This window comes from Rhincodon typus, chromosome 25 (assembly GCF_021869965.1).
Source record: "Rhincodon typus isolate 14 chromosome 25, sRhiTyp1.1, whole genome shotgun sequence".
Classification (NCBI taxonomy): domain Eukaryota; kingdom Metazoa; phylum Chordata; class Chondrichthyes; order Orectolobiformes; family Rhincodontidae; genus Rhincodon; species Rhincodon typus.
The window spans coordinates 12192318-12212244 of NC_063356.1; the positions used below are offsets into that span (position 1 = coordinate 12192318).

The 19927-nt window shown below is 41.8% G+C and overlaps 1 protein-coding gene across 1 annotated transcript; it reads left to right on the top strand.

Annotated features, from left to right (window-relative positions):
* Window positions 1-840: 840 nt before the first annotated feature.
* Window positions 841-16383, top strand: LOC109919764 (pepsin A-like). The gene is made up of 9 exons (XM_020519794.2): window positions 841-965; window positions 3820-3979; window positions 6676-6793; window positions 9056-9174; window positions 9898-10097; window positions 10594-10713; window positions 13508-13652; window positions 13984-14082; window positions 15371-16383. Exons 1-9 carry the CDS (start codon window positions 910-912, stop codon window positions 15518-15520), a joined length of 1167 nt encoding a protein of 388 aa, XP_020375383.1. The 5' UTR covers window positions 841-909; the 3' UTR covers window positions 15521-16383.
* The last annotated feature ends 3544 nt before the right edge of the window (window positions 16384-19927 follow it).

Consider the following 19927-nt stretch of genomic DNA (forward strand, 5'->3'; position numbering starts at 1 on the left):
GGTTGCTGCATTTCTTACATCACAACAGGGACTACACTTTAAAAGGTACTTAATTGACTCAAAACCAGATTTTGAGCTAAGAGGTGCTATTTAAATACAGATTTTCCTCTATTGCTTTAGTTTATTCATTCACGGGATGAGGGCATCGCTGGCTAGGCCAGCATTTATTGCTCATCCCTAGAGTCAATTACATTGCTGTGGGTCTAGAGTGACATGTAGGCCAGACCAGGTAAGGATGGCAGTTTTCTTTCTCTATTGGACGTTAGTGAACAAGATGGGCTTTTCCTGACAATCGACAATGATTTCATGATCATCATTAGACTCTTAATTCCAGATTCCTTTTTGCTAATGAATTCAAATTCTACCATCTGCCGTGGTAGGATTTGAACCCAGGCACTCAGAACATTAGCTGGGTTTCTGGATTAACAGTCTAGCAATAATACCACTAGACCATTGCGTCCCATTTATTAAGCATACATACCTACATATTAAATAATATGCTGCCACCTGTACCCTTTACTTTTGTAACAAGCTCTAGTTTTCTATAATTAAAATACTTCACAAGTGCTAGATGAGTGAATTTGACCAACCTACAAGTTCAAACCATTACAACTAAATATTATCTTTTTTTGCAAATATACATGCGGCTGTCTTATCAGACCTAAACTCTTACTCAATAAGCTTGACATTCAAGATGTTTGATTATCAAAATATCAGCTGATAATTATTATGTAACATGTAAACTCAATGTGTTCTTTCACAAAGACTTATTCGTGATGATAATAAAATGTGATATAGCAGTTATGATTATTTGCCTGTTTGAACAATGGAATGGGTTGATACAGAACAGTATAAAAACATCAAGAGCATTCAAAAATATCGCTGAAGTCCTGAAAAGTACCAGACAGGATGAAGTGGCTGGTCATTGTACTCGCTTGTGTTCAGCTCTCTGAGTGTTTATTCAGGTGAGTAATCATGTAGGCAGTTCTGATGGACAGTCACACTTGCAACATTAACTTTGTTTCTCTCTTCACAGATGCTGTCAGATCTGTTAAATATTGCCAGTATTTTTTTTTTCATTTGATAGGATACTGATAGGATATTATTTTTTCTGTACCTATGCATTTGAATTTTCATTTATACGCATTGTCTCTTTGTCCTGCGTTTTCTGCCAAATAGGTTCAGGAGATGATAGCTTTTGGTTCTCTTTTCTCCGAAATATTTCCAGACAAAATAGTCCCCCCATATTGTAAATGTTCAACATACCTTTAACAACATACTTTTCCTGTATTACTTGTTCACCTGCTTCTGACAATCTCCTTCCATTGCAGAGAGAAATATTGAGTCGGCACTAAATCATCAAAAACATCCTCAGCCTTGAATCCTAGACTTGCAATTGAGTAACTAACACAGCATGATCGTGCTAATGTTGCACTTGCTTTGTGCACCTCCCATACAGCTGTAACCTTGTATGCCTCACTCTGTCTAAGTACCCTATGCTCCGTATGTCCTTATTTGCTATGATCTGCCTGTGCTGCTCGCAAAACAAAGCTTTTCACTGTACTTAGGTACATGTGACTACAATAAATCAAATCAAATCAAATGTCTTTTTTTCTTGTTTGGTGCAAACGTTCTATGCTGTACATGGGAGGAGATTCTGAAAGAATTTTTAAGATGTACATTTGTTATTGCATCATCTGAAATAGTCCATGCTTTCCCAGTTTTCATGATTTGTAACCAAAGTATGAAATAACTTGGACATTTAACAAAGTAAATGAACAAAATGTTGTTCTGGCAGTATGTTCTTTTGATACTTTCCCTTTAGCTTCAGCATCAAAGCTGGGATTCTTGGTCATTTTCCTCAGGGTTATTTGTAGGATCTTACATGCAAAATGACTGTTGTACTTGCCTACCTAACAAACAATAATGGTGCTTTACAAACCCACACAATCTTTGTGAACTGCTCTAAATATTCAATTAAGAACCTCATTTTTAAATTTATTTTTGCTTCCTGGTATCTTTTGGAGTTTAGAAGAGTCGGAGTTGACTTAATTGAAACACATAAGATCCTGAGGGGACTTGACCAAGTGAATATTGAAAGATACTTTCCTGTTGTGGGAGAAACTAGAACCCATTTAAAAGAGATGAGGAAACATTTTTTTTCTTTTAGTGGTTTGAGAGTCTATGGAATTTCTCAAAAGTTAAAAGGAGAAGTAGATGGATTCTTGATTATCACGGGGATCAAAAATTATCAGGGTATGCAGGAATGTGGAGTTGAGGTTAAAACCAGATCAGCCATGATCTTATTGAATGCAGAGTGGCCTGCTCTTGTTACTTGTTTCTATGCTTGTGCGGTGGAAGCTGGTTAAACCGGGCACACTTAAAATGTAATGTACTCACTTTGTACCCACCTGGATCTGACTGACTTGAATACCTTCCCTGACCAGTAAGGTCCATTTTAAGTACACATATTGTGCTCCAGTGATACCAAGCTACTGATTTTAACCTAAAGTCTGAATGAGAGAGGTGGGTGACTCCCCTGTCAAACTGTTGCCATGAGTTGGGTCAAGAGCATCAGAGACCCAGGAAGGTCAGTTCTTGCCTTTTTTAATTGGTAAGTGTCCACGTAGCCGAGCAGCAACTTTGTTCTTCCAAGCCTCTTCAAGAAACGTTAACTCACCCTTGCCCTTGTCTTTTCCGAACTCCTTCCCAAAGATTGTAACAAACTCCCCTGCCTTGCCCATCACTTCAACATCTCACTGCTTAGCTAACTGCCTGGACAATGGCAACAGCCTCCTGATTTTCTCATTTACATAACTCCTTTCTGCCCATGCAAACATTCCTGCAACATTTGGACAACAGCCCTGAAATCTGAATTTGGAAGTGAGACCCAGGAGTTAAAATTTCTCCAAGCATTGATGTGTGAATCTGTCTATCTCACCAGATTCCCACAGTCCAACGTACTTTCCCAACATGGAGGCTGTAGCGTTTGTAACAAAGTTGGCCAGGTGGATCTTATTGAGTATGTGTTCCCTGATTGGAGCTGTTAACCTGGGCCAATCAGGGAGTCCTGGCTGACAGATACAAACAGAAATGTCGGGGATTCACCTCACTCTAGGGACTAGCTCTGAGCTAGCTGGTCATGCCAGCATTGTGCATGCTTAAATAAAGGGTGACTTGGTGATAGAATACCAATCTCCATGGAGTTATTTCAGAGGCCAAGCTCTTTTTTGATCTTTTATGCCCACTTTAAATAAATATGCAGTTTGTGTGCTGTGAATTATTAGGAGAGGTTGGATTGGCTGGGAGAGTCGAAGGCTAAGGGGTGATGTTATAGAGGTTTATGAAATCATGATGGGCATAGATAAGGTAAATAGCCAAGGTCTTTTTCTCAGGGTAGGGGATACCAAGACTAGAAAGCATAGTTTTAAGGTGAGAGGGAAGATTTAAAAGGTACCTAAGTGGCAACTTTGTTCACACAGAGGGTGGCACGTGTATGGAACAAGCAGTCAGAGGAAGTGGCAGTGGTGGGTAAAATTACAACATTTAAAAGTTTATATTTGGACAGGTACATGGATAGAAAAGGATTAGAGGGATATAGGCCAAATGAAGGTAATTGGGCTAGTCCAGTTTGGGAAACCTGGCTGGGATGGATGAGTTGGATCGAAAGGTTTGTTTCTGTACTGTATGACTTCATGACTCTATGACACTGGTATTTTTAACCATTGTTATTACACCCTGTAGATTAATTGAAAGAGCTAGACATTTTGCTCTCGCTGTCGATTCAAGACCAACAGTTTGTCCTGTTTCTCTTCACAGGGTTCAGTTGACGAAGGGTAAATCTGCCCGGCAGGCTCTAAGAGAACGTGGGCTTCTTGGTGAATTACTGAAGAATCACCCATACAATCCATACACCAAATATGCAGGCTACTTCAATGGGCAGACCATGTCTGCAGAGCCACTCATAAACTACTTGGATGTAAGTAGTCCTTGCCAAGGGAAAAGCAACAACTCCAGGAGGACATTTAGGGGCAACTTCACAGTCCTGGTGGGAGTCAAAATCAAGGGAAGGCTAGAGCGGCAGTGCTAGCAAGTAGTAGCTGTCCATCTCGAATTTGGCAGTGGACCTCACTTGTTCCGGGATGCACAGATTTTTATTTTTGGTACAACTAAGGCAATTTACCATTGGTGACAACATACAAAAAATAGATGAGTCCAGCCCCAACAACACTCAAGAGGCTTGACGCCATCCAGGACAAAGCAGCCCGCTTGATAGGCGCCACATCTATAAGCATCCACTCCCTCCATAGATGACTCTTAGTAGCAGCAGTGTATAGCATCTGTAAGATGCACTGCAGAAACTTATCAAAGATCCTCAGACAGCACCCTCCAAACCCACGACCACTTCCATCTAGAAGGACAAGAGCGGCAGATGCATAGGAACATCACCATCTGCAAGTTCCACTCCAAGCCACTCACCATCCTGACCTCAAAACATGTCGCTGTTCCTTCACTGTCACTGGGTCAAAATCCTGGAATTCCCTCCCTAAGGTGGACTGTAACGGTTCAAGGACAACTAGGGACGAGCAATAAATGCTGTCCAACCAGTGACACTCAGTCCCACAAATGGACACAAAAAAGAATAGGAGCGGGCCATTCAGCCCTTCCAGCCTACTTTCCATTTACTTTGATCATGGCTGGTCACCCAACTCAGTGCCCTGTTCCTGCTTTCTCCCTATATTGTACTCACTGTAACAAGGTCAGCCTGCTGGACCTCATAGAAAATGACAATAAATTGATAAATAATTTGGATAGGGGGAGAAACGGCAAAGATTAAATTGGAGGGTGGGCGTTGTTATAACAATGGAAAATGATCTTTGAGGAGCGGTGGTGTTGTGAGACGGTGCAGATGTCGGTCAAAGCATGTCAAAGAGTTAGAGGAAAATAACTGAAAGAAGAGACTTTAGAGCAGATTCTAACCCCCAGCAGAAAGCTTGTGGAGACCATTTTTCAGATCTCCCTGCGCTAGGACTTTTGGATTGAGACCCAGGCAGATTTGAACTGTTGAATCTCATCTGGATGCTGCCACCTAGCTGCTCAGCTGGGTGGTGTATGGAATAAGTACAAGGGCGAAGGGAGAGTGTAAGGGTGAAGATTTGGAAGCCCGATGCTCTCCGGCCAGCATTAGGGACCTGCCTATTGCCAGCATCCAGAGATCCAGAGATCTGGTTAAGTTCTGGAGGGAATTAGTTTGGCAAAACACTCACAGCCTGCAGCAACTGAGGTTCAAACTTTCCAGGGGATGGATCTAAAGGATACTGTGCCTCCTCCCTGCCCAACTCGTGTGAGTTTTGTTTTGAATTTAACTTCTGTAGTCATGTTACCGACCAGTAAATGTACCCGTCTGGAAAGTGACAGATCGTCCACTGAAGAGAACGCAACTTACATTTCTTAATGAGGTTCCCTTGAATACCAGCAGAAGCTTCATGTGCCATGAGAACCAGTAACAGATTAATGGGAATAGACAGAAATTAATCCACTGGATTTTCACTGCCCCATCAGTTAGAGGGAACAACACCCATGTAAGACTTTTAGTTCTTGAGTGTTGTTTGTTATGAATTTTCTCGAAGAGTGGAGTTTGTGATCTGGAAAATCCTACCAATTATGGTTGCTCAGATATGGAGGAGTAGAATAATTAAATGATTTGGAAATGAGGATCAGGAAAACAATAAGCTGGAGCAACGTGGCTGTGATAAGGACAGAGGTGCCCAGCAGTCAGGAAATTGGGATGACAGTTCAACTACAAAGTTCAGAACTAACTGAAAGTTGTGAAGATTGGAGAAATAGCTATTTAAGAAATTGAGGTGATGAAGACATGGGTTAAGGATATTAAGGATTTAGCACCTATCGCAGAGTGAAATAAGTAACATGAGCTATTTTGAGCTTTCTTATGACATTTTTGTCTTATTTGGGATAAGGAAATCAGGTTAATGTTGAGCATAACTGCACATTGTACGCAGCTGGTAGAGGCTGGCTGGACACTGAGCCAACTGACAGATTGCAATAAGTTTGCCATCACAACTTAAGGAAAGTGGCTTTGGTTCTGCCAAATCCAAGGTTAAACCATGAGCCAACAATCACAAGGCAGCAACAGTGGAAAGATAGCAGTGGTGCCAGAGGGATAGCTGACATTGGTGGCCAACTATAAACTTACCCTCTGCTTGGAATAGTACCCACAGGACAAAAACATCCTCTATTCTCAATTGTACAAGTCCTTCTGTTCCTGTGATAGGATGCACTGGTTTGCCAGATACCACACATGCAGAAAACTTGGGCAGATTCCTACAGAAGCACGTGGAGTTCCTCAAACCTTAGTTGCTTCTTGAACTGCACCTTGACAGAGATTGATACGTTCCTTATTAGTAAGGAGATCAAATGTAACAGGGAGAAGGCAGGACAATGGGGTTGAGAAACATATCAACCATGACCAAATGTTGGAAGAGACTCAATGGGCCAAATGGCTAATTCTGGTCATGTATCTTATAGAACATTCTATACACCTCAATACAACAAGAAGACAATCTCCTCAGTGTGTCTATAAATAATGAAACAGAGTTTCACAACCTTTAATCAATTCTAACTTATCTTGTTTCATCTTCTAAAATATTCCTACAGATGTCTTATTATGGAACAATTAGCATCGGAACACCACCACAGAGCTTCACAGTCATCTTTGACACTGGTTCATCAAATCTTTGGGTCCCTTCGGTTTACTGTTCCAGCCTATCATGCAGTAAGCATTCTTAAACCATCTTCCTAACTTTTCATTAGCATATTCACCCATTATGAGAGATCTGGGCATTTTCTGGGGAAGTGAACAATGGATTGATCACAAATTAAAGGACATACAAACTTGCCAAAAGTAGTTTAAGAGGTTCAAGGTTAGGAAATAATTGGTAGATCCAGAACATTGATTCAATAGGCAGAACCTCCTTGAAACATTAGTGGTCAAGTCAATCAGGCAGCTGTGAGGCCAGCAGCCAGACTTCCTCTGGAATTAAAACCCCTGGGGTGAAGGTCCTGCCTAGAGAGAGCTCCCAACCAATCAGAGGCCGGCAACACTTGCACTTAGCAGTGGAGGTCACTGCCGACCTCATTCCAAGATCAGCCCAGCTCATTCCCTACCTCCTTGACTTGTCCGTCTTTTCTCCCACCTACCCGCTCCTCCCACCTCACTGACCAACCCCCAACCCCCACATCCTACCTACACTCACCTTTACTGGCTTCATCCTCGCCGCCTTGACCTGTCCATCCTTTCTCCCACCTACCTGCCCCTCCCACCTCACTGAGCAACCCTCACCCCCACCTACCAGCCTCATCCTCGCCTCCTTGACCTGTCCGTCTTCTCTCCACCTATCTGCTCCTTTATCCACCTTCCGTCATCGTCTCCCCCTCTCTCTATTTATTTCAGAGCCCACTTCCCCTCCTCCATTTCTGAAGAAGGGTCCAGACCCAAAAAGTCAGCTTTTCTGCTTCTTTGATGCTGCCTGGCCTGCTGTGTTCATCCAGCTGCGCACCTTGTTATCTCAGATTCCAACACCAGCAGTTCCTAATATCTCTAATGTGACACAAAAATGTGTTTTGAATCAATTGGCTCTCACTCAGCAAATTAAGTTTAAACCCAGTTGCACTTAACTGGTGGCATTTGTGCCTCTGAGAGAGAAGGTTGTGAGTTCGGGTTTCACTTCAAAGACTTAAGAAGGAAATATCTGGCTGGCATTCTAGTGCAAAATTGAGGGAATGCTGCCATGTTACCACCACTGTTTTCTGAATGAGACATTGAACTGAGACATTGTTTGGCCTCAGGCAAGCATAAAAAATATCCCTTAGCACTATTTCCATGAGGATCAAGGGAGTTCACTCCAGCGCACTGGTTGATATCGAACCTGTAATAAAAGATGACAAACAGATCATCTGGTCATTATCACATTGTTGTTAGTGGCTGCTTGCTGTGCACAAATTGGTTGCTACATTTCTGATATTACAACAGTGTGACTACAACTTTAAATGATTTCATTGGCTGTAAAGCATGTTGGCATGCCCTGTGGTTGTGAAAGGCAACATGTGCGTGCAAGTTTTGTGTTTACAATGATAATAAAAGTTCGCCCACATAAAAGCAACTTGGATTGCCTGACCTATTTCCAAGTAATTGTTAACTTGTGGGACATGGAATGATACTGGTAAAGAATGGCATTATCCGGCTAGCTCATACACAAAGCCATATGATGATTCTGACAAGAATGGTGTGCTGGAGGTCGGTTTGCTTGGATGGTTAGTTTGTGATGTAGAGAGAGGCCAACGGTGTGCGTTCAATACCCATACTAGCCAAAGTTATCATGATGGTTTCTCCTGCTCTCCCCTTGCCATACAGGTGAACCACCACCAGTTACCTCTCTTTCTCTCTAATGAGAGAGCAGCCCTATGATGTGGTAAGACCATGGTGATAAGATTAGATAAGAGGCCCTACAAGACCTTTTGAGCTCATGTTAATATTGCTGGTTGTAAATGAGTCCATTTGCTCATATCAACAGGGTGGTGATGGCTCAGTGCATTAATGCGAGACTATTAATCCAGAGACCCAGATAATGTTCTAGGGACCTGAGGTCAAATCCCACCATGACAGCTGATGGAATTTGAATTCAATGAAAATCCAGAATTAAGACTCTAATGATAGCTATAAAACAACTGTCTGGTCCATGAATGCTCCTTCAGGAAAGAAACTGCAGTCTGTACCTGGTCTGGCCTACATGTGACTCTAAACTTACAGCAATGTTTTTAACATTTAGCTGCCCATTAGGGATCGGAAATAAATGCTGACCCAGTCAATGATGCCCATTTCTGTGAATGAATGTATAACATCCCTCATTTAATGAGTGTGTAATTCAACAGAAACAAATGGTGCTAATAACAGTTATACAGCAATATTTATGATGACCTATGCTTGACTCAGTTATGAAATTAAATGGCTAACTGATTAAATTGTTTACCTTTACAGCAGACCACAAGAAATTTTCACCAAGCAAGTCCTCAACATTCCAGGCAACAAACCAACCACTCTCTATTCGGTATGGTACAGGCAGTATGACTGGGATCCTGGGCTATGACACAGTCACCGTACGTATAATGTAACTTTTACTGATAATGTCATGATCAAACAATGTCAAAATTTTTAAACTGTTCATACAAATGTAACTTCCCTGAATATTAATATCTTGTAATATTTGATGCAAATCGACAAATTGACAACTAACTGATTGGACCGGACAAATAAATACTATTGCTTACCAAAGCAGGTCTGAGTAAATTCTTTGAAGTAACCCATCTCCTGACTCTTTGCTACACAGCCAATGATGCGCCAGGTTTCTGAGAGGTTTGAGTTGTTCAGAATTTTCAACTCATACATCAACAGTGAAAACTGACTTTTATCACTGTGTAAAAGTGTCAACTGGAGGAACAACAATCAATTTAACATAATACAAACAAAATATTGCATAATCTGGAGATCTGGAATTAAAGCAAAAAGTGCTTTAGAAACGCTTCTATGGAGAGAGAAAACAGAGTTAACCTTTCAATTACAATATTACTTGATTAGAAAAGATTCACCTTGGTCTTGAAACCATAATTCTGTTTCTCTCCCCACTGACCATGTCAGGCCTGCTGAGTTTCTCCAGGACTTTGTGGTTTATTTGTGGTTATTAGGAATTCCATTATGTTAGATTTTCCTATTACTTTAGTATTCGTTCATTTAAATTCATGGTCTGGATAACAATATGATTTATTGATGACTCTCAGCATAATAATTCTTCAGAATAAATTGTGCCTTTCTCTTCCTTCTAGGTAGCAAACATTGCTGTCAAAAGGCAGGAATTTGGGCTAAGTAAAACTGAACCTGGGATCACATTCTATTTTGCTCCATTTGATGGGATCCTGGGTCTGGCCTATCCAAACATTGCATCATCCCACGTCACACCTGTGTTTGATAACATGGTGTCTGAGAACCTGGTCAAACAGGACCTGTTTGCTTTCTACCTCACTAGGTATGTTTTGTCACCCTAACTTTCATCTCAGGAGCACCCTGTGTAACATGGGGGATTAACTTAATGTCACCACGTAACCTTTTCTTTTTAAAAAACAATTAACACAACGTGCATCTTTGTGTTTCTAGCAACTGAAACGAATGGTTTCCATACTCAGGTGGCCTCTATCTTCAAGCAAAGTTCTAAACACATTCTCGTGAACTAAATTAAACTCTTTTAGATTTTGTTGAATTGCATTACAGATCCAGTATAGAAAACTGGATCATTGTAATTTCTTTCAGGCATTTTGAAAAGGAGTAAGTTGAATTTCAACCAGCATTTCTTGAATTGAGCGAAATGTTGTCTGATTTTCAATGGCTAATGATAACACGTTATGCAAGCCCTCCCACCCAAGAGAACATATCACCAGTCTGGCATTTCTGAAGCTCTGTGCATGCTCTTCAATATCAGACAGGCCGCTGCTGAAATTAACATTCAGATTCGATTGTTTTTACAGACAGGAAGGACAGTCTGGAAGTGAAGTTGTTTTTGGTGGAGTTGATCCAAACCACTACACAGGCCAAATTAACTGGGTGCCCGTCACTCGAGAAGGTTACTGGCAAATCCAACTGGACAGGTTAGTGAACAATCTATTTTATAATTGACATGCGTGCTGTAACAATCACATTGCAAGGCATACCTTTGTAGTGGAAATATTAGATACAATGGAGTAGCAGCTCAGGTCCAGGTAGTGAGGTACTGAACTACGCAGAGAACTAGCCAACTAATGGGTACCCTCCCGGTTATAATTGAACCATTGTTTAAATCCAGGCTGGGGAAGCAAAAATTCAATTCATTTGAGGATAAACTTATTGCAGACTGTATTGCACACCAAGAGGATTTACTCAGAATACTTGGACAATAATGTGCCAAGTATCCAATCTGCATGATCTGCGTCCATTAAAATGAAATGATTAAAATGAGTGAATAGCCAATGTTTATGGGGTGAGTAAAGGTGTGGTGGTTTTGTTGCATCTGCTCTGCTGGAATTAAAAATGCTGCAATGGGCCTACTTCAGGCTTCAATATCCCCTGCTCACAATATGCCTGGAAGAGGGCAGCTCACCACCACCTTCTCAAGGATAGCTCAGGATGGACAATAAATGCTGGACCAGACAACGGGTCCCACCTCCCATGAGTCCCAAGACTGGTATGTGTAAACATGACCTCACTGAACCATAATATCATGGATTAAAGCAGGTATCTGGACCTGTACCAAACAGAATGCCAAAGTGTTTACTACATGGATGCCATAAAAATAATGGAGCATCAAATTTTTGATGCTATAGCCCCAGATGGAGTTCGTCTGATGTCACAGTAGGATTCCTTCTGTGCCACCGCCTAACCACTGTTTGAAACTCCCAGAACACTTCCTGACCCCTTACCTTCTGACTGTTCCTCGGGAGGCAACCAGACCTAAATTCATGGTTCAAGTTTGATGAGATGTCAATGGGCCGCCAGCACCAAATTGGATTAATGAAGTCTTATTGCAGGCTAGATTCAAGCTCCCAGTTTGGAACACATGCTGCATCCAAATCCCAGCGATGGTACCCAAGAGCAGGTACAGCAAGTGTGTAACCCATCTTGAAATTCCAATATCCACACATTGTGGACCTAAATACATGCCACTGGTATACATTACTCCAGTCACTGCAAGCCAATTAGATATAGACCCTGCTGCTAAGGTGTCTACATTGTCACGAACTGTCTTGAAAACAAAACAATTTCCAGTGAGAAAATGAAAACTGGAACTTTGATGGCCTGCTTATACATTCATGAGGATAAATTGTCAGGGCAATATGCTGGAAAAAATACCAGCCTGGTACTACAGGCAGCTGGGTGGTCCGTGTTGCTACCTTATAATCCAGATGACAATTGTTTACATTTACCTGCCCAAGGCTGTAAATAATGAGTTAGTTAATAGTGAGGGGATGGTGTTGTAGCTGGCAGAGGGTCGGTTATATAAAAGTGGGAAGAATTCTGTAGGTGCCTTTCCAGGCATTGACCTACCCTCCCACAAACTGGCAGTGCAAGTTTACACATTGTGAGAGGTGTCAGGTGACCAGCCCACCCTTGCATCGGTTGAGACTTTTATTAAGGGCCTCTTCCCTGCACCCCCACACAAACTTTCCCAAAGTGGGTGAAGGCCTGAGGCAGGTTCAAAATCCCACCCCCTTGCTCTGCTGGCAGCAAAGGGGCGTGTTCCTCTTTATCAGGCTGCATGGGCCCATTGGACTTACCTCCATGTTTCATCCCCCCCCGGCCTGTGTACATTGGTCCCCACTCCCATCAATCCCATCAGTCTACAAGCACCAAAACCCTCCACCACTCTTCAACTAACAATGCCGTTGTCTCCAGTGCTGATCTCCACCGGGGACTAGATGCAGATGAAGCAGTGGCTACTGCCCTCAGTGGCACTACAGAGGTTAGAGAATGATGGCCATTTGATGAGTTAGGGCAGAAATCTCATCCTGAGTTAAATAAAATCCCACCAAGCTGATTCTATCCTCAATGGTGTAGGAATCCTGGAACACAAAATACTACCAACGTCTCAGGAAACCACCCCTGTTATTAGATTTAATTTTAGATTTACCTCCTTAGATCACCTCTGCTCATATTGTGTTAATGTGTTAGTTTGAGCATTGACAACACAGCAACATTCATTTACATAGCACCTGTAACGTTGTAAGACATTTCTAAGTGCATCACAGGAGCTTTACCGTATTAAATTTGATGTCAAGCCAAATTAGAGAAGATTGCACACTGAGAGGAGATTGAGTGGACTGGACTTATACTTTCTAGATTTTGAAGACTGAGAGGTGATCTCATTGAAACATAAAATTTTGAGGGAGTTTGGCAGAGTAGGTGCTGAGAGAACATTTTTACTGGCTACGAAGGATGCAACCAGAGATCAAACTCTTGTGGGCAACCATTTCAGAATAGTGAGGTGATTTGTTTTTACTTGAGCTGACTCAATGAGCTGAGAGCTTTTTTCTGTACTGTAGACCTCTATGACTCCATTTTTGACTGGAAGAGATTTTTTCTCACTCAAAAGATAAGAATCTTTATCATTCTTTACCCAATAACTTATTTTATGTTCAGTTGAGTGAGCTTATTCAAGACAGAATTTGATAGATTTTTGGGTTTCAGGAGAATTTAGGGTATGGGATAAAAGGAGAGGTGAAGTTGAGGTCAACGATTTAAATTCTTGAATGGTTGAACAGATTTGAGGGCTCTGATTTTTAAATTCTCATTCTTATAAGGAGTTGGGACAGATGACCGAATGCTTGGTCAGAAGGACAGATTTTAAGGAATGTGTTAGACGTGGAGGGAATGTATTTAATTAACGATAACCATCTTTTCTTCTTTCAGCGTGACAATCAATGGTCAGGTTGTGGCCTGCAGTGAAGGCTGTCAGGCCATTGTTGATACTGGCACTTCCCTGCTTACTGGTCCCAGTGGATCCATTAGCGTTATCCAACAAGACATCGGTGCAGTTAAAGGATACTTTGGCCAGGTAACCATCTGTGAAAGCTTCACAGATTTCATTTTATAATCAGTCAGAGGATATTTTCTAATCAATCTGATCAGAGGTGTTATTACACATCTCTGAAGCAGATGGGACTGAACCCAGGTTCAGAGGTGAAGTCACCACGACTCCTAACACCTCAGTCAACTTGCAGGAGCATCTTGGCACATGTGCTGCAATGTAGTTCACGACACCCTTTAAAACGTGACCAACTGCATATGCAATAACAACATCGTTAGTTCTGTTAGTTATTTCTTGCAATGCTTCTTGGAGAGTGCTCTGCTCATCCTTATTTTTAATTATTTCACCTATTGTACAGTATTCCATCAACTGCAATAATCTGGCCAACATGCCGAATGTAGTCTTCACAATCAATGGAATTGATTATCCCCTTACTCCATCTGAATACACAATCCAGGTATGCTTTTGTTTGAATTTGATAATTCTCTTAACGGACTCTTAATAGTTGGGTTATGTTCTCAGACTTTAGTATCCAGCAAAGTTGCTTGTCTGTTCATTTTCAGAGAAACTATGTAGAAAATGAATGAACATGTAACAGTTTTGAACATAATTGAAGATAAATTTCCTTATCAATTAATAACAGAAGGGAAGGGTTTTTACATTAGTAATTCTTTAGATATGGGTGTTATTGTCAAGACCAGTATTTATCTCTCATATTCAATTGCCCTAGAGAAGGTGCTGGTGAGCTACTTTCTTGAAGTGCTGCAGTACCTGAGGTGCAGGTACTTCCACAGTGCTGTTAGAAAAGGAGTTCCATGATTTTTGCTCAACAACAATGAAGGGATGATGTTATTTATCTCAGATCAGGATATTCTGTGACATAGAGGAGGGCTTGGGAATAATGCTGTACCCACACACACACCTAATATTCCTATCCTTCTAGGTGGTGAAGGCATCATATTTGAAGTGTGTTGTTGGAAAAGACTTGCCAAGTTGGGACAGTGAATTTTGTAGATGGTGCACAGTGCAGTGACAGTGCATCAGTGGTGAAAGGAATGGATGTTTAAAGTGGGCTGCTTTATCCCAGTTGGTGTTGAGTATCTTGAATATTGACACAATACATGCTTAAGTATGTGGTGTAAAATAATGCCTGTGGCACAGCACTGGACAGTTTGAAAAACTGATGGACCAAACTATTCACACTTTTTGTTCACTCCATTAAGTAGAAACCCCAGATAAGTTTATTTAAATACATTATTCCTGCGTGAAATACAACCTTTCTCAATAATCCAGTTTTTAATAATCAGTGATTAAACATAATTAATCCTTTATTCGGTTTCACCGAAACTTTTTTACTAGCCCTTGTCTGTGAGAGAAGAATTCGCCAATTTTCTTTTTTCGAAAGTAACCTCTTTTCTCATTTCATTGCAAAATTTCTTAACAAACACAATATGCACAAACGTGAGGGCTCAACTAAGATCTCGAATGATAAATTTTCGTTCTTCCCTTAACCTGGAAATTAGCCACTGATAATTGTCTGGCGATGTGACTTTACTGCTGACAAAACAAAGTCGAGAATACGACATATCATTTTCAGTTTGTTAATCAAAAGTTGTTTGATTTAACACAGAGGAATCACAAAAGGAAAGATATTTTCATTTTTTTGTTATTTTACTCACAGAAGGATTAGTTATGGCAGAGAAATCATTCTGGGGATTAACTCTCACAATTTGCATTTCTTTCAGGAGCGGTATGGCTGCATGAGTGGATTTGACTCTATGAACATTCCAAGCTCCTCTGGAGAACTTTGGATTCTGGGCGATGTCTTCATTGGGCCATATTATTCCATCTTTGACAGAGGAAACAATCGTGTGGGTTTTGCCAAATCTGTATAATTTAATCATCCAGGATTACATTTAAAGCCTGTTCCAATCCCCTTCGAGCCCTTTCCTCATTCTTTAGCCATGATTGAAGCAATGAAACCACATAATCACAAGAATTCAAGTAAAAGCCTAGGGATTCTCTGGTCCAAGATTACGCAAACTCATCTGATTATGTATGAGATGCAGAAAGGCACATTTCTAAAATACCAGTCAATAAGTTGCAACCTCTTCATCAAATTTGAATACAACCTTCAAATACTGAACTCTAAATCCTACAAAATGCCTCAACAAATTATGGTTTGATTGGATCATCTGCATAGTCAACCTTGGATGATAAATTGCATCGTAGACATACTCAGATTTTTATTCTCCTCTCTGACACTTACAATCCTAAATGAAGAGTTGCCTGCTCTAAGAATTAATTGCTCTGGACATTAGACAGTATGAACAAAGATCCATTCCAGAGCCAAAAGTCATCTATATTCCAGATGTTTGCTTTTGAAGAGAATTTAGACTTGTGGGTGGGAAGCATGTTCACAATGTTAGTCAAGCACATTGATCCCTTTGGACGAAGCTGTGTCAACCATTCCTGAACAGTAGGTGAATGATTTTTACATGATTTCATGCTTACGCAGCTTGGGTGGTAGATTGGTGTTTGGTATTACCCATCGTTATCAAACCTGCCTGCCTTTTATGAATCGTGAGTAGGAAACTCATTTTGTTGATTTATTCCCAAACTGTGAGTGTGATAATGATCTCCAATGTGATTTTTAATAAGATCATGCAGAGAGATTTCATCTTGAGGTGCACACTAGATATTTCATACCTCTTTATTAGCAAATACAATGACAATAAACTTAGACATATTACAAACATTTTCTGTTGTTCCTGTTTTTTGTTCTCTCCAATGATGTGCTGTGGTGCACTTCTGCTAAAAACACACTAGGCTTCATCTGAATAATCTGAAAGAGCAGGTTTCTCTCCCCCAACCATACCACAGCACACAATGTTCACAATATCAATGTAACCTGTAACTAATTGCTAACATGCAACAAAATATATCTACTTAACTGTAAAACTCTCCTAGTTAGGCCAGGAAATGGCTTTCCTCTATCACACTAGATCAACTGAAATAACTCCACGAAGCCCGGTATCCCATCACCAAGTCACCTTTTATTTGCATGTGCATAATGCGTGACACTGACCCAGCTGACACAGAGCCAGCTCCCAGAGGGAGCAGCACCTCTGACACTCCTGTTTATATCTGTCAGCCAGGACTCCCTGGTTGGACCAGGTTAACAGCTCCAATCAGGGAACTCATGCTCTTTGAGACCCATCTGGCTGAACTCATTCGAATCACTACATCGCTCCCCCTCTAAGTCCTGGGATATAGGTCAGTTTTATTTCCTGTGGCTTCTACTGGGGCATTTTCACACGATACCCAGTTCCTCTGATTCTGCTCGGATACTGGCGGCACATACCAGACTGTAGCCCACCTCTAGCACCCAGAGCATCTTGACAGAAAATCACCTTCAGGTGGTAACAGCGTCACGGCTGCGACATCTTCCATGTCCATCTTGTGCTCAGAGGTTTCTTCGTAGCTAGGTGGATGGGGAGAACCCACCAGTTCTGACAGCTTTGCCAGATGTTCTGAGGGGCCAGGTATATTTTGCTCCTGCCCTCCTTGTGATGTTACAGCTTTCATATGGTCCACATACTTGTTCAGGACTGCCTCTCCCACCCAAACTTTGCATGTCACGGGACCTGACCTCGCATTGACAATGCCCCTCACCAATACAGGCCCATTCCCGTGGTTTCAACATCGAACTTTGTCCCCTGAAATAGACTGCCTCTCTCACTTAATGGAGTCTTGTGTCTGGTATTGGAATTCCTGATGCCATTTCACCTTCCCCCAACCCAACCCCCAGATGCAGGAAGATCAGGTTTAACGTGACGCACAGTCTTCTCTCCATTATCAACTCTGTTGCAGCTGTCCCTGTAGTTGTGTAAGGGGTGGTCCTATGATCAAACAACAAACAGGACAGATTGATATCGAGTGAAGCTGTAGGCTACATCTTTAAGCCTGCCTTTAACATTTGGATCGCTCTTTCTGCCAGACCATTGGACGATGGATGAGTATGGAGCTGTCCTTATATGCTGAATGCCATTCAACTTTAGGAAATACTCAAAATCCCTGCTGGTAAATGATGGCCCATTGTCTGTGACCAACACTTACAGGAGTCTGTCTATTGCAAAAGGTGCTCGCATCTTTTCAATCATCATCCGTATGTTTACATACGTCCAATCACTTTGAATGGGCATCCACAATGACTAAAAACATACAACCCATGAAAGGGCCAGCAAATTCAATGTGTAACTGAGTCCAAGGTTAACCAGACATTCCCACGAATGTGGAGGAGCTGCTGGCGGTAATTTTTGTCCTGGTTGGCACTTGGGGCACTGCTCCACCAATGTGGCTATGTTGGCATCCAGTGCTGGCCACCAGACATGACCTCTCACCAACATCTTCATTTTGAAAACTCCTCGATGACCCTGGTGCAGTTCAACCTGGCGGCAATCTTTGCTCAGGATAATCAGTCTTGCTCCACATAATTATATGTCACTACCTCTACTGTGACCAGGTCTCTCCGGGTTTCAGTTCTGGTTGTGATGGGCCTTTTGTTTCCCCCATCTATACCAGCTGTTTCATTTTGCCAGCACGGATCTTTTTGTATCCACTGTCTGATGCTGTCAGCGGTGACCAGAAATGTGTCCAGAAAGTTTAAAACCAGAACAGACTCTACCATTGCTGGCACCACCGGTAGCGCAAGGCATCTGCACTTGCTACTTGGCCTCCCAGACAGAGCTCCTACTTGTAATTGTATACACTCAGAATAAAAGCACCACTGAATTCAACCTGAAGCTATGGACGGCATAGCCTTGTCTTTTTTAAGAAGCCCTAGCAGAGGCTTGTGGTCCTGTACTATTACAAATTTACATCTGTAAAGGTATTGGTGGAACTTTCTCACACCAAAGATGACCACCAAACCTTCCTTCTCTTTCCAGGCGTACCTTCGTTTGGCAGAAGCCAAAATCCAAGAAACATACGCTATTGGGCGTTCCTCTCTGCTGGACCACCGGTGAGCCAGCAGGGAGGCATTGCACGTCAGCACTACAACTCGCTTGGGATCGTAGCGAACCAACACCTTAGACAATGACAGTAGCTTCTTCACTTCTCTAGCGGCTACATCTTGGCTATGTGACTACTTCTAAGGCTGACTGTTTTTCAATGGCAAATGTAAAGGTGCCAGGATGGAGGCCAGGTCTCGTCCGACTTTTCTGCAATAATTCACCAACCCAAGGAAAGACTTACATTCCAGTATAGGTGTGGGGCTTGAGGCACCTTTGATCACCCTCACTTTATCTTCCAACAGGTGTAATCCAGTCTTGTCAACTCTGTAGCCCATGTAGGTCACTTAATTTGCCTGAAACACACATATTTCCCTCCTAAGGTGTACCCCCACATTGCAGAAACGTTTAAACATGATGTCCAAGTTTTCTAAATGCTCTTTATTGGCCTTCCCAGTTATTAGCACGTCAGCCAGATAAGTGGCGATCTAGGGTTGACCTTGCAAAATATTCTCCATCGTTCACTGAAAAATGGCAAAAGCTGAGGATAACCCAGAAGGTAGTCTCGTACATTGCTACAAACCTTTATGGATATTAATTGTAGCATACTTTTGGAATCCTTATCTAATCGCAATTGCAAGTATGTTTGGCTTACATTCAGCTTCGTGAAGGACAGGCCCCCACCTCCACCAGATTTGTGTATATACCCTCTATGCGAGGGCTTGGGTATTAATCCAGCTGCAACAAGCAGTTCAGCACTTGTTTGAAATCTCCACAAAGACGAGCAGACCCATTGGACGTCACAATCGATACAACCGATGCTGCCCATTCTGCAATTAATACGGTTTGATAATTCCTTCGCTTTCCAGCCTCCTGATTTCTGCCTCTACTTTTTCCCATAAGGCAAATGGCACTGGGTGGGCCTTGCAAAATCATGGAATTGCTTCGTGGCCAACATTTAAAGTGACCTTGGCCCATTTGATCGTCCTTAGACCTCCCTAAAAATTGTTCAGATATTTAATTAGGACTTCACTCAGGCAGCCATTTTCTAATTGAAAAATGTTGAACCATTCAAGTTGAATCTTTTTCAATCAATTTCACCCTGACAAGCTTTGGCCCGAGCCATTCACTAGAATCAGTGGTAACTGAACCAGCTGCTTCTTGTAGAGACGAACTGAAGTTGAACCCTTAATCTGTAAAGGTTTCTCGGTGTAATTCTCAGCTTGGCCAAGGTATTACACAAACTTAAGGGTTGGAGTCTACAGTGAATCATGTTAAAGCCAGGTTCTG